At 44.8% G+C, this 16,080-nt stretch overlaps 1 protein-coding gene across 1 annotated transcript in view; it reads left to right on the top strand.

Moving 5' to 3' along the window:
• The first annotated feature begins 378 nt into the window (after positions 1-378).
• The window catches only part of ablim1a (actin binding LIM protein 1a), a 112,613-nt gene continuing 96,911 nt past the window's right edge, over positions 379-16,080 (top strand). Inside the window, exon 1 of the mRNA XM_065023443.1 lies at positions 379-1,024. Coding sequence (XP_064879515.1) covers positions 796-1,024 — 229 coding nt within the window. The 5' untranslated portion in view covers positions 379-795. The remainder of the gene's footprint in view (positions 1,025-16,080) is intronic.

Consider the following 16,080-nt stretch of genomic DNA (forward strand, 5'->3'; position numbering starts at 1 on the left):
ACCAAAGATTACAATAAGAATAAATTACTGTAAAAACAACTAGATTTGTTTTACAGTGTAGCAGCCAACCTGCTTGCACCAATCCAATGTTATTACAGTAAATTAATTTAATCAGTTAATTTGTTAATTCACTACGAGTACCGTAGCATTTACTTTAGTACAATATAATACAGTCCAGTTTACTGTATTGTACTGTGTTGTAGATTACAGTAGGTATAAATTACTGTCAAATTCACGGCAACCCCTTTACAGTGTACCCAGGTCACCTAACCCCACCCTGAAGATAATCATGGAGTCTACGTCAGCCCTAAGCTGCTTAGTGAAGAGGGGGAAGAAGCTGGCTGATCTGGCTGGGTGGAAGACACAGTGTAAGCCTCTTTACCCCTACACTGTTCTGCTGTATACCTTTAGGCTATGCTATGTGGTCAGTGCTCTGTGCTGTTTGCTGTCTTGACCTCGACCCTGAAGCCTTTGATACAGGTTCCATTCTTGAAGAGTCACCTCTGCTCTGGAGGTCTGGGATGTCCACTTGAAGGAGATCTACAGGAGGAGATTCCTTTGGAAATCTGCATCACGCTCTCTCTTTGGATCTTTACATGACCCGTGATGGTGGATGTCTGACATGTTCACAGCTCTGAGATTTTAGAGGCCTGTCCCCACATTTTTGTCGAAGTCCTCTGCGCTGGAGGATTGAAGTGTCCTGGTAGAGCTGAAAGCCATTCTAGAATTCTGGCTGAGTTGTATTTAGAGTGTTGTACCCTGCTCTGCGGGAAGGCTGAGGGGGAACCGGGCAACATGCCCACCCTCAACAGCCTGGGCAAGCTGTGTAGCACCAACCGTAGCCACACAGTGGACCGCCTCACCCGCATCAAACATAAAAACTCAGTCAAGCGCATGTCCATCATTGAGGACGGTCAAGTGGCTGAGGTGCTCTACCTCATTCCCAAAGTGTACATGCAGCAGCTGCCGTACCTCAACCCTAACGACTATTACCTGAGTGAGAGACTTATCGATCTGGCACCAGGTAGGACTATGGTATGGGGTAGGAGGTCCTGGCAGGGAAAATCTGTCTGTCTGTTGGTGTCTATCTTTCTGTCTGTCTACTGGTCTGTCTGTCTTTGTGTCTGCCTGCCAGCCTGCTTGCCTGCATGTATCTATTAATCTCTTTACTCTTCATTAGTCACTTTGAACTCGCCATTGTTTTTCAGAGTTATACAATTAGCTCTACATACTTTTTGAGTATGGTTTGATATTAGCATTAAGTGCTGTGGTCCAAGTGTAGCATCAGTCAAAGCTCAGCGTGCTGTTTGTGAGTAGGCGGATAAAGCAGATTATGAAAGTGAATTGATAAGGCGTTGCACAGAGATTGAGATTACTTCATTTTAATTACATTGAAAGTGAGTAATTATACCACTTCAGGCACTGCAGCACTGGCCTGTGTGTGTGTGTGTGTGTGTGTGTGTGTGTGTGTGTGTGTGTGTGTGTACGTCCATGTTTGTGGTGTGTTACGCAATCATATCCAAAAAAGTGTTATTGCAAAGTCCAAAATGTATTGCTGTCTTCTCGGAATTTATGTAATATAAAACTTATGCAGGGAAAGGGGCCACAGTCTGCCAAGTAAGGAACCAACATGGTGGTTTACATCAGGATTACAGTGTGGATGAGGACTTTCCAGACCTTATTCGTCCATTGACTGCACGTCAGGCTGTGAGATATGGGCTATATCCCAAATGGAAACCTATTCCCTATATAGTTCACTATTTTTGACCAGGGTCAATAGGTATGTAGTGCAGTTTGGATGCCATTTGGGATGTACCTTAGATTGTAAAATGTGCATGATAACTAACTCGCTCTTATCACATGACTATTATCTCTGTTTTGTAATACATTATACTATCAGAAGCTAACCCCCCATCAATGTCCAGAGATAGATAGAGATCCAATAGCTGCACTTTAATTAAGAGCAGGATTAGAATTAATCCCAATTTGTGTTGGGTTATTTTAATAAATCGGTGGTGGAAGAGGCAATTGCTTCAGACCTCACATCCCATCATCAAGAGGCCTCATGAGCTGGGCATTTAAAAAAAACAAGATTCTCAGTTCGAGGCTCCCCAAACAGTGGCATGTCCAGAACATTTTGAATGCAGTGGCCAAGGTGGGGCACAGACCCAGTTTAGGGGGGCCATAACATTTTGAACCTTAATCGATGCAAGGTGGATTAATTCAATATAGTTATGATAGTTCAACGCATTAAATGCTCCAGTTTAGGCATGGTACACTTCCCTGTTCAAATAAATCACAAATCAATTCCAAAAGTTTTGTTTGTGTTTGCATTCAAGGTTAGGATTTACATGAGGGTATTAGCATACATCAGTAAATTCACTTAAAAGAGCCAGCCAGCGTGTGAATCATACCTTGACACTCGTGGGTCTCTATATTTTTAAATGGACCAAGTAAAGATGTAATGTAACTGTAAAAATGTATTACTTTTTAAATGTGTCTTGATCACAACCAGTCATGAAGTTTTCATCTGATTGTCAAACAAATAACTTCAAAAAGTAGGTTAAGTAGATTACCTGTGCACGTTCGTCTACTGCAAAATATGTCCAGCATTCGAACAGTGCCTGGCCACTGTGCCCAGGTTAATGAGGCCACATTTTTCATCTTTTTTGTCAACAAAGGAAATTACTCTATAGAGCCAAATAATAATTCCTAATAGATCAATAATGTATTTCTATACATATATTATATAGGTTTTCTCATGATGGTAGAAACAGGTGTCATTAATCACCCACAGACTGGTTAATAATAATGGACTATTCCACCCTGACAGAGTTCCAGTGCATTGTTTCACGTGATATGATTGCAAACGTGACTTTCATTGAAATTAAACTGCAGCAATAATAAGCTTTCAGAGCGGTGAACATTTAATTTGAACAGAAAAATTACCTAAGTTAACGCATTTCTTTAGTAATAATACAATACTGCCATCGTCTTCTTTTTGTTGTTGTTGATACCCCTACCCAAGGTAGAACATAATACAACCATGTTTTCTCATATCCCTAATGTCTCCCATATATGAAATGGATGGGTGTGTAAACATATTTTTGTGGCTAGTGTAATCTGCTCTAAGAAAAACAAGTGGGCTCAAGACATCGGAATTAGATATTTTGGGGTTCAAGGTTCCTTGAAGGATTTTGTATCTTTAGCCCCTACTCTTGTTATGTCAGCTATTCAATGTGTGGTGATCTGTATCAAATTCTACAACAGTTGGGTGCAGACATTCAGGAGATGCGGCTTGCATGCCAACGAGACCCATTGACTAATTGGTATGTTATCTCAGCCTGAATGATGCTGTGGATACTCCAGTAGTGGAATGGTATGTTTGACCATCCTCTTGTTTGCCATAGATTCAGTCTTATGTTACAAAATTTGAAATGTTGTTTTTTGCATTGGATAAAAGTAGACTCACAGATAGAAAATGGTATATCATACACTACAGTTGAGCAACAATGGGAAAGTAATTCTGCTTTGAAAGTTAATCAACTTTGAGAAAATGGCCCTTGAATTTTTTGGTACCTACTGGAGAGCTATTCTTTGTCGACACCCATTCAGAATCATTCATACCCTCTTAAGCTTTGTGAGGCTATGTACTAAACAACCAAAGATTTGAAGCCTAAAGGCTGGCTTATACTACGGGTGTGTTAATGAATTTAATCTGGAATGCCAGATTGTGCTCTGGGCGTTGGTAAACTCAGAGCATTGTCAGATTGGCCGTTTGTAAATTCAGAGCGTTTCGCACTCTGAAGTCCCGAAGCGCACACTCAATGCTCTGGACGAAAAGTAGGGTTGATCCAAGCGTTCTGACCTAACAACAGCAGTCAAGCACCCAAACTAACTGGCTAACTTTGCTAGCTACTGCACTTCCAGTCACAAATGAGAAAACAGCTCACTCTGGAAACACGTTTTCAGACCCTTTGCTATGAGATGCGAAATTGAGCTCAGATGCATCCTGTTTCCATTTATCATCCTTGAGATGTTTCTACAACTTGATTGGAGTCCCCTTATTGTAAATTACATTGATTGGACATGATTTGGAAAGAACACTTGTCCATATAAGGTCCCACAGTTGACAGTGCATGTCAGAGCAAAAACCAAGCCATAACGTCGAAGGAATTGTCCGTAGAGCTCCGAGACAGGATTGTATCGAGGCACAGATCTGGGGAAGGGTACCATTACATTACATTTAAGTCATTTAGCAGACGCTCTTATCCAGAGCGACTTTCTGCAGCATTGAAGGTCTCCAAGAACACAGTCCTCCATCAATCTTAAATAGAAGAAGTTTGGAACCACCAAATCAAATCAAATCTTAATGGTCACATACACATGGTTAGCAGATGTTAATGTGAGTGTAGCAAAATGCTTGTGCTTCTAGTTCCGACCATGCAGTAATATCTAACAAGTAATCTAACAATTTCACAACAACTACCTTATACACACAAGTGTAAAGGAATGAATGAGAATATGTACATATAAATATATGGATGAGCAATGGCTGTGTGGCATAGGCAAGAAGCAGTAGATGGTATAGAGTACAGCATATACATATGAGATGAGTAATATAGGGTATGTAAACATTATATAAAGTGGCATTGTTTAAAGTGATTAGTGATACATTTATTACATCCAATTATTAATTATTAAAGCAGCTAGAGATTTGAGTCAGTATGTTGTCAGCAGCCACTCAATGTTAGTGATGGCTGTTTAACAGCCTGATGGCCTTGAGATAGAAGCTGTTTTTCAGTCTCCCGGTCCCAGCTTTGATGCACCTGTACTGACCTCGCCATCTGGATGATAGTGGGGTGAACAGGCAGTGGCTCGGGTGGTTGTCGTCCTTGATGAACTTTTTGATCTTCCTGTGACATCAGATGGTGTAGGTGTCCTGGAGGGCAGGTAGTTTGCCCCCGGTGATGAGTTGTGCAGAACTCACTACCCTCTGGAGAGCCTTACGGTTGTGGGCGGAGCAGTTGTCGTAGCAGGCAGTGATACAGTCCGACAGGATGCCCTCGATTGTTTATCTTTAAAGGTTTGTGAGTGATTTTGGTGACAGCCAAATTTCTTCAGCCTCCTGAGGTTGAAGAGGAGCTGTTGCGCCTTCTTCACCATGCTGTCTGTGTGGGTGGACCATTTCAGTTTGTCCGTGATGTGTACGCCGAGGAACTTAAAACTTTTTACCTTCTCCATGATCATCTCCTTTGTTTTGCTGATGTTAAGTGTGAGGTTATTTTCCTGACATCACAGTCCAAGGGCCCTCACCTCCTCCCTGTAGGCCGTCTCGTCATTGTTGGTAATCAAGCCTACCACTGTAGTGTCGTCTGCAAACTTGATGATTGAGTTGGAGGCGTGCATGGCCACACAGTCCTGGGTGAACAGGGAGTACAGGAGATGGCTGAGAATGCACCCTTGTGGGGCTCCAGTGTTGAGGATCAGCGGGGTGGAGATGTTGTTTCCTACCCTCACCACTTGGGGGCGGCCCGTCAGAAAGTCCAGGACCCAGTTGCACAGGGCGGGGTCGAGACCCAGAGTCTCGAGCTTAATGACGAGTTTGGAGGGTACTATGGTGTTAAATACTGAGCTGTAATCGACAAACAGCATTCTTCCATATGTATTCCTCTTGTCCAGATGAGTTAGGGCAGTGTGCAGTGTGATTGCAATTGCGTTGTCTGTGAACCTATTGGGGTGGAAAGAAAATTGGAGTGGGTCTAGTGTGTCAGGTACGGGGGAGATGATATGATCCTTGACTTGTCTCTCACAGGAGTTGATGATGACGGAAGTGAGTGCTACAGGGCGATAGTCATTTAGCTCAGTTACCTTGGCTTTCTTGGGAACAGGAACAATGGTGGCCCTCTTGAAGCATGTGGGAACAGAAAACTGGGATAGGGATTGATTGAATATGTCCATAAACACACCAGCCAGCTGGTCTGCACATGCTCTGAGGACACGGCTCGGGATGCCATCTGGGCCGGCAGCCTTGCAAGGGTTAACACATTTAAATGTTTTACTCACGTTGGCTGCAGTGAAGGAGAGCCCGCAGGTTTTGGTAGGGGGCCGTGTCAGTGGCACTGTATTGTCCTCAAAGCGAGCAAAGAAGTTGATTAAGTTTGTCTGGGAGCAAGACATCGGTGTCCACGACGGGGCTGGTTTTCTTTTTGTAATCCATGATTGACTGTAGACCCTGCCACATACGTCTCATGTCTGAGCCGTTGAATTGCGACTCTACTTTGTCTCTATACTGATGCTTAGCTTAATTGATTGCCTTGCGGAGGGAATAGCTACACTGTTTGTATTCGGGTTCGCGTTTTCAGTTTTGCATGAATGCCGCCATCAATCCACAGTTTCTGATTGTGGAAGGTTTTAATAGTCACCGTGGCTACAACATCACCGATGCATTGCTAATAAACTCGCTCACCAAATCAGCGTATACATCAATGTTGTTGTCTGAGGCTATCCGGAACATATCCCAGTCCACATGATCGAAGCAATCTTGAAGCGTTGAATCAGATTGGTCGGACCAGCGTTGAACAGACCTGAGCACGGGTGTGTCATATTTTAGTTTCTGTCTATAGGCTGGGAACAACAAAATGGAGTCGTGGTCAGATTTGCCGAAAGGAGGGTGAGGGAGGGCTTTGTATGCATTGCGGAAGGTAAAGTAGCAATGAATACTGCCAGCCCTGATAATATTTAGGGAGCCTTGTTTTCAGATGAGCTTTGTTAAAATCCTCAGCTACAATTAATGCAGCCTCAGGATACGTGGTTTCCAGTTTGCTTGGGGGGGATACACGGCTGTGATTATAATCAAAGAGAATTCTCTTGTAGATAATGTGGTCAGCATTTGATTGTAAGGAATTCTAGGTCAGGTGAACAATAGGACTTGAGTTCCTGTATGTTATTATGATCACACCTCGGCTTGTTAATCACAAGGCATACACCCCCGCTCTTCTTCTTACCAGAGAGATGTTTGGCTGTACCGACTCTGATAAGGTATCCCGAGTGAGCCATGTTTCCGTAAAACAGAGAATGTTACAATCTCTGATGTCTCTCTGGAAGGCAACCCTTGCTCGAATTTTGTCTAGCTTGTTGTCAAGAGACTGGACATTGGCGAGTAGTATTCTCGGGAGCGGTGAGCGATGTGCCTGTCTATAGAGCCTGACCAGAAGAGCGCTCCGTCTGCCCAACCGTTGTTTTGCGTTGCCTATAGGGATCTATCCATTGTCCTGGGTGGTGGTCTAAACAGAAAGTTGTTTCGGGAAAGTCGCGATCCTGGTCATAATGTTGGTAATTTGACAATGCTCTTATAGCCAATAGTTCTTCCCTGCTGTATGTAATAAGACTTAAGATTTCCTGGGGCAACAGTGTAAGAAATAATACATAAAAAACAAAATACTGCATAGTTTCCTAAGAACGCGAAGTGAGGTGACAGTCTCTGTCGGCACCATGTTACGTTCCAACTCTCTTCCTAGATCTGGCCACCCTGACAGAGCATCAGAGTTCCTATTTGGAGATGGGAGGACCTTCCAGAAGGACAATGATCTCTGCAGTCCTCCACAAGTCAGGCCTTTATGTTAGTGTGGCCAGACGGGAGTCACTCCTTGGGCGACTTTAACCTCCCCACGTCTACCTTTGACTCATTCCTCTCTGCCTCCTTCTTTCCACTCCTCTCCTCTTTTGACCTCACCCTCTCACCTTCCCCCTCTACTCACAAGGCAGGCAATACGCTCGACCTCATCTTTACTAGATGCTGTTCTTCCACTAACCTCACTGCAACTCCCCTCCAAGTCTCCGACCACTACCTTGTATCCTTTTCCCTCTTGCTCTCATCCAACACTTCCCACACTGCCCCTACTCGGATGGTATCGCGTCGTCCCAATCTTCGCTCTCTCTCCCCCGCTACTCTCTCCTCTTCCATCCTATCATCTCTTCCCTCTGCTCAAACCTTCTCCAACCTATCTCCTGATTCTGCCTCCTCAACCCTCCTCTCCTCCCTTTCTGCATCCCTTGATTCTCTATGTCCCCTATCCTCCAGGCCGGCTCGGTCCTCCCCTCCTGCTCCGTGGCTCGACGACTCATTGCGAGCTCACAGAACAGGGCTCCGGGCAGCCGAGCGGAAATGGAGGAAAACTCGCCTCCCTGCGGACCTGGCATCCTTTCACTCCCTCCTCTCTACATTTTCCTCTTCTGTCTCTGCTGCTAAAGCCACTTTCTACCACTCTAAAGTCCAAGCATCTGCCTCTAACCCTAGGAAGCTCTTTGCCACCTTCTCCTCCCTCCTGAATCCTCCCCCTCCCCCTCCTCCCTCTCTGCAGATGACTTCGTCAACCATTTTGAAAAGAAGGTCGACGACATCCGATCCTCGTTTGCTAAGTCAAACGACACCGCTGGTTCTGCTCACACTGCCCTACCCTGTGCTCTGACCTCTTTCTCCCTCTCTCTCCAGATGAAATCTCGCGTCTTGTGACGGCCGGCCGCCCAACAACCTGCCCGCTTGACCCTATTCCCTCCTCTCTTCTCCAGACCATTTCCGGAGACCTTCTCCCTTACCTCACCTCGCCCATCAACTCATCCCTGACCGCTGGCTACGTCCCTTCTGTCTTCAAGAGAGCGAGAGTTGCACCCTTCTGAAAAACCTACACTCGATCCCTCCGATGTCAACAACTACAGACCAGTATCCCTTCTTTCTTTTCTCTCCAAAACTCTTGAACGTGCCGTCCTTGGCCAGCTCTCCCGCTATCTCTCTCAGAATGACCTTCTTGATCCAAATCAGTCTGGTTTCAAGACTAGTCATTCAACTGAGACTGCTCTTCTCTGTATCACGGAGGCCCTCCGCACTGCTAAAGCTAACTCTCTCTCCTCTGCTCTCATCCTTCTAGACCTATCGGCTGCCTTCGATACTGTGAACCATCAGATCCTCCTCTCCACCCTCTCCGATTTGGGCATCTCCGGCGCGGCCCACGCTTGGATTGCGTCCTACCTGACAGGTCGCTCCTACCAGGTGGCGTGGCGAGAATCTGTCTCCTCACCACGCGCTCTCACCACTGGCGTCCCCCAGGGCTCTGTTCTAGGCCCTCTCCTATTCTCGCTATACACCAAGTCACTTGGCTCTGTCATAACCTCACATGGTCTCTCCTATCATTGCTATGCAGACGACACACAATTAATCTTCTCCTTTCCCCTTCTGATGACCAGGTGGCGAATCGCATCTCTGCATGTCTGGCAGACATATCAGTGTGGATGACGGATCACCACCTCAAGCTGAACCTCGGCAAGACGGAGCTGCTCTTCCTCCCGGGAAGGACTGCCCGTTCCATGATCTCGCCATCACGGTTGACAACTCCATTGTGTCCTCCTCCCAGAGCGCTAAGAACCTTGGCGTGATCCTGGACAACACCCTGTCGTTCTCAACTAACATCAAGGCGGTGGCCCGTTCTTGTAGGTTCATGCTCTACAACATCCGCAGAGTAGACCCTGCCTCACACAGGAAGCAGCGCAGGTCCTAATCCAGGCACTTGTCATCTCCCGTCTGGATTACTGCAACTCGCTGTTGGCTGGGCTCCCTGCCTGTGCCATTAAACCCCTACAACTCATCCAGAACGCCGCAGCCCGTCTGGTGTTCAACCTTCCCAAGTTCTCTCACGTCACCCCGCTCCTCCGCTCTCTCCACTGGCTTCCAGTTGAAGCTCGCATCCGCTACAAGACCATGGTGCTTGCCTACGGAGCTGTGAGGGGAACGGCACCTCAGTACCTCCAGGCTCTGATCAGGCCCTACACCCAAACAAGGGCACTGCGTTCATCCACCTCTGGCCTGCTCGCCTCCCTACCACTGAGGAAGTACAGTTCCCGCGCAGCCCAGTCAAAACTGTTCGCTGCTCTGGCCCCCCAATGGTGGAACAAACTCCCTCACGACGCCAGGACAGCGGAGTCAATCACCACCTTCCGGAGACACCTGAAACCCCACCTCTTTCAGGAATACCTAGGATAGGATAAAGTAATCCTTCTCACCCCCCTTAAAAGATTTAGATGCACTATTGTAAAGTGGCTGTTCCACTGGATGTCTTAAGGTGAACGCACCAATTTGTAAGTCGCTCTGGATAAGAGCGTCTGCTAAATGACTTAAATGTAAATGTAAATGTAAAAGGCACATTACAGCCCACTTGGAGTTCGCCAAAAGGCACCTATAGGACTCTCAGACCATGAAAAACAAGATTATCTGGTCTGATGTAACAAAGTTTGAACTCTTTGGCCTGAATGCCAAGCGTCATGTCTGGTGGAAACCAGGCACCGCTCATCACCTGGCCAATACCATCCCTACAGTGAAGCATGGTCGTGGCAGAATCATGCTGCGGGGATGTTTTTCAGCGGCAGGGACTGGGAGACTAGTCAAGTTTGAGGGAAAGATGAATGGAGCAAAGTACAGAGAGATCGTTAATGAAAACCTGCTCCAGAGCACTCAGGATCTCAGACTGGGGGTGAATGTTCACCTTTCAACAGGACAACGACCCTAAGCACACAGCCAAGACAACGCAGGAGTGGCTTCGGGACAAGTCTCTGAATGTCCTAGAGTCGCCCAGCCAGAGTTCGGCTTGAAATTGGATCGAACATCTCTGAAAATACCTTAAAATAGCTGTGCAGCGACACTCCCCATCCATCCTGACAGAGCTTAAGATGAATAGGAGCAACTCCCCAAATACATGTTTTCCAAGCTTGTATAAACATACCCAAGAAGACTTGAAGCTGTAATCGCTGCCAAATGTGGTTCAACAAAGTACTGAGTAAAGGGTCTAAAAACTTTTAATTTGTAATAAATTCACAGAAAGTTCTAAAAACTTGTTTTGCTTTGTCATTATGGGGAAAAAATATTTAATACATTTTAGAAAAAGGCTGTAACGTTCTGACTTGGTGTGAAGGGAGAATAATGTAAGAACGGCCCATGTTCTGAATTCCACCGCTGTACATTTGGAAAGTGCTGAACAAATATATTGACTACGTACGTCTTAGCTCGCTTAATCAAAAATAAAGATTGCCTCTTATCCACTCATCATTCCCTTATGCCATAGTACAGTCATGGCCAAAAGTTTTGAGAATGACACAAATATTAATTTTCACAAAGTTTGCTGCTTCAGTGTCTTTAGATATTTTCTGTCAGATGTTACTATGGAATACTGAAGTATAATTACAAGCATTTTGTAACGGCTTTCTACTGGTGAAGGAGAGTCGGACCAAACTGCAGCGTGTAGATTTCGATCCATGTTTAATAAAACAACTTAACACGAATCAACACACAAACTCAACAAAACAATAAACGAAACGAAAACTGAAAACAGCCTATACATGTGTCTACAAACCTCTAACAAGGACATCAAGACACACAGGACAATCACCCACAATACAACCAAAGAATATGGCTGCCTAAATATGGTTCCCAATCAGAGACAACGGTAAACACCTGCCTCTGATTGAGAACCACTTCAGACAGCCATAGACTCTCCCAGAACACCCCACTAAGCTACAATCCCACTAAGCTACACACCACATACAAAAACCCATGTCACACCCTTGCCTGACCAAAACATAAAGAAAAACACAAAATACTTCGACCAGGGCGTGACACATTTCAAAGGATTTTATTGACAATTACATGAAGTTGATGCAAAGAGTCAATATTTGCAGTGTTGACCCTTCTTTTTCAAGACCTCTGCAAACCGCCCTGGCATGCTGTCAATTGACATCTGGGCCAAATCCTGACTGATGGCAGCCCATTCTTGCATAATAAATGCTTGGAGTTTGTCAGAATTTGTGGGGTTTTGTTTGTCCACCCGCCTCTTGAGGATTGACCTCAAGTTCTCAATGGGATTAAGGTCTGGGGAGTTTCCTGGCCATGGACCCAAAATATAAATGTTTTGTTCCTGAGCCACTTAGTTATCACTGTTGCCTTATGGCAAGGTGCTCCATCATGCATGCTGGAAAAGGCATTGTTCACCACCAAACTGTTCCTGGATGGTTGGGAGAAGTTGCTCTCTGAGGATGTGTTGGTATCATTCTTTATTAATGACTATGTTCTTAGGCAAAATTGTGAGTGAGCCCACTCCATTGGCTGAGAAGCAACCCCACACATGAATGGTCTCAGGATGCTTTACTGTTGGCATGACACAGGACTGATGGTAGCACTCACCGTGTCTTCTCCGGACAAGTTTTTTTCCAGATGCCCCAAACAATCGGGAAAGGGGATTCATCAGAGAAAATGACTTTACCCCAGTCCTCAGCAGTCCAATCCCAGTACCTTTTGCAGAATACCAGTCTGTCCCTGATGTTTTTCCTGGAGAGAAGTGGCATCTTTGCTGCCCTTCTTGACACCAGGCCATCGTCCAAAAGTCTTCGCTTCACTGTGCGTGCAGATGCACTCACACCTGCCTGCTACCATTCCTGAGCAAGCTCTCTACTGGTGGTGCCCCAATCCCGCAGCTGAATCAACTTTAGGAGACGGTGCTGGCGCTTGCTGGACTTTCTTGGGTGCCCTGAAGCATTCTTCACAACTATTGAACCGCTCTCCTTGAATGTCAGGTGGTCCTTTTGTGGCAGGGCTGAAATGTAGTGGAAATGGTTTTGGGGGATTCAGTTCATTTGCATGGCAAAGAGGGACTTTGCAAATAATTTAAATTCATCTGCAAGCTCTTCATAACATTCTGGAGTATATGCAAATTGCCATCATACAATGTGAGGCAGCAGACTTTGTGAAAATTAATATTTGTCATTCTCAAAACTTTTGGCCACGGCTGTACATCTCAATTGTCAGTCGAAACCACATTTATTGAAGCAAGTCAACCATATCAGCTATGTTTCTTAAAATTGCAGTAAATTTAGGCTGAATTAACTGTTTCTCTGCCAGACAAGGCTCCGTCAGGTGTAGCAGTAGTAAGGATTCACTCCATGGTGCTGCAAAGAAAGCTCTGCTGTTGGGACAGATGTATTTAGGCCTTAACAGTTTTTGGGCCCTGTTTGTCACTGTTATTTTGCAATTAATGTATTGTTTAGTGTTGAGTTGTACTGTGGCTTTGCTGGCATGCCTCTAAAAAAAACATGTTGAGTTTTTGCCCCACAGAGATTTACATGATAAAATCGCTACTGTAAGGCTATGTGTAATTTGTCAATATAGTTCAATATATATTCAAATCCTTCTGCTGCAGGATTATTTACCTTCTGCGATGAAAGGGTTAATATTAAGATCTGTCATCTGTCTTTTCCATCCAACGCACATAGAAAGCTATTGACAAGCATTTGGAAGGGGTGCAAGGAAGCTGCTATGTTAAAATGACATAACAATTCCTGACAAAAATCTGCTTTAGAGGCAGGATCCACCTCTGTTCACCTAAGCCGCTAGCAAAATAAAATGATGAAGCATTTTTCCCCTTCAGAATACAGAGCAAATAAATATGAAATGTGTCATAACTGTAGGTTTTGTCATCCAGCAGATGACACAGTTGACACTACATTTAATGTGAAAACACATTCAGTCAGTAGAGCTCTGGCACCCGACCTGAGCCCGACGGGCACCGATATTATACATTTGGTTAGGGCCGGGTAGGGCCTGTTTTTTCAACAATAAGTATGGGCAGGGCTCGTGTATCACTAAATTGATCACTAAAATGTTGAAGCTGAGACATTTGCTTGTGCTCTGCTGTGCAGTACAGTAATATCTGGTGTCAGAAGTGCTTCAACCTCATCAAATATACAACAGCAGAGATTATTCCACAGAAAAAATAATGTTTTTTGAGTTTTGTCGGAGTTTAGAGTGACGAAAAGTAGCTAACAGCTAACAGTTCTCTTGTCTCTTCATTGAGCAGTGCAGCCCAAGGGGAGCTGTTGCTATGGATACTCACAGACTCAGCGATGCCACGAGCAGAGTGTATGCAGAGCGAGCTGCATGCAGGAAGCGAGTAATAGACAGAGAAAAGCAGCTAATGGATTTACTAATGGAGGAAGTTATTTCTGATTTCGGGTTTCGGGCAGGGCCGGGGGGCGTGAAATCTGTCAGAAGCAATCAGCCTGGGTAGTGTAGGGTCTTTAAGTCTCAGGCATGGGTATGACTCATGCTTAAAATTCATCCCTGTGCAGGGCTCTATCAGTCAGACAGAGACCCTGTATATTGCAATAAAAACATTTCAGTGGAAAGGAGGAATATGGCCTAGGCCTATCTCTTCCTGCCTGCCTGCCATAAGAAGCACTGAGAAGTTCAGTGATCATGTGATTGTTAATTGGGATTAGTGGGCCAGTGGTAGATCACCTCTCCAATCCTCTCTTCTCGAGCCAATGTATTTATAGGTCTAAAGACATTGGATTGGATTTCTAATGCTCATCTGCTGGATCTGACAATGGTGGTTGCTTTCCCCCCAAAAGTCTAAGGCATTTTGGGCCGTTTTTCACTACCTTGACACATTGGCTTCTACAGTGCTCCTCCTGTATAGGAGAATCAAGTGCTTTATGGCTTTGGATTCAACACACTCTCAGCTACAAATAGTAGAATATCAAAACAGACTTTTGAGACACTTGAGTGTGTGTGATATGTGTGATAAAAGCAAAAAACTCATTGCTTCATTTTGTAAGATAAAGCATTGCACACACTGAGGAAGTAGGTTTTGACCAATAGAATCCGATTTTCCCATCGGTCTTGGGTACCTCTATACATTTTAGGGGGCAAAAATATTAATCAAACAAACAGCTATATACATTTTTTGGACTACTCTCCACATCTGTTTTTCAACAGAACAAAAAGCCCAATCAGACAGAATTGCCGTGTCTGTCCCTCACGTTATGCCACAGGTGAAGAGGTCACCCTTGACCCCACACTCATTAGTGGGATTAGATCTCCATCTACTGGCCTTCATGTGATGTAGCAGTTGGTCACAGCAATGTCAATGAAATGGAAAAACAGGGTCCTGTACCATCTCTTAGTCTTGTGGTGCACAGAGTAGTACTGTAGTGTCCATCCACATGGTAAAGAGGAGGTTGCCATCTCTGATCCACCTCAGTGAGTTGGTTGGTTGGTCTGGCTCATCGTATCTTCTTGACTTAAATAAAAAATATAAATTAGGATTTAGTTGTACATAGTCTTTTTTTCTTGCCATGTTTGAAAAGCAGAAGATCCTTAAATACCAACATTCATACTATTTTTTTCACAAAATGAACTACCCTTCCACATTTAGCTCAGTGGAGGTGGAGGTGCGAAGGGGGAGAAAGTTATAGGTGCTATTGTTTTGTTGGAGTGGTAGGTGGTTGGGTGAAGTTCTGCGCCGTGAAAATGTATCATACAGTAAGCCTACTTACTAGACTAAATTTTAAGTTCTGTGCTGTAGCGGGTCATGATGTAGGGAGGGGGTTACCCTGATCTTAACTTTTTTTGTACATAATGTCGGCGCCATAATTTCCTATGACCGGAAACAGCTTCTGGACATCAGAACATCATTCACTAACCTCAATTTGGATGACCATTTCTACCTCTACGAGTTGGCAGCTTTGGACGTTCTCCTTACTGCAGACCAGGCCTTAATCCCGGAGAAAGAGGAAGCAGGGGCCAAAGAGAGGCAGGCAAGGCAGCATCCTGAAAAGAATATGCCGGTGAGCAAATAGATCGCCATTGCTTTCTATTCTATTGGCAAACGTGCAGTCACTGTAGACTGAACAAGATGGTGTCTACAGACACGGCCACCTTGTTTCTACATCCTAGCCAACTTTGCAGTATATATATATTTTTTTGTTATTTCTTACATTATTTGCTCAGAACATTTCATGTATTATTACCTACAACCAGAAATACCTTTTGGGAATTGGATGGACAGTAAATCTCCAGAAATTCAAGCAGAAATGTGACTTCCTTGGCCTGGATCCTTTGTCTGATCTTCCAGAGGCAGCTCTATTCATCCCGGGGGATGCACCAAAATGCAGACACAGGAGAATAGGTAGAAGGAGTGGGGCCCTAGACAGACTCAGGTGGCTTGCATACAATTACTTACAAATGTTCAGTCCCTAGAC

This window comes from Oncorhynchus nerka, linkage group LG10 (genome assembly GCF_034236695.1).
Source record: "Oncorhynchus nerka isolate Pitt River linkage group LG10, Oner_Uvic_2.0, whole genome shotgun sequence".
Classification (NCBI taxonomy): Eukaryota; Metazoa; Chordata; class Actinopteri; order Salmoniformes; family Salmonidae; genus Oncorhynchus; species Oncorhynchus nerka.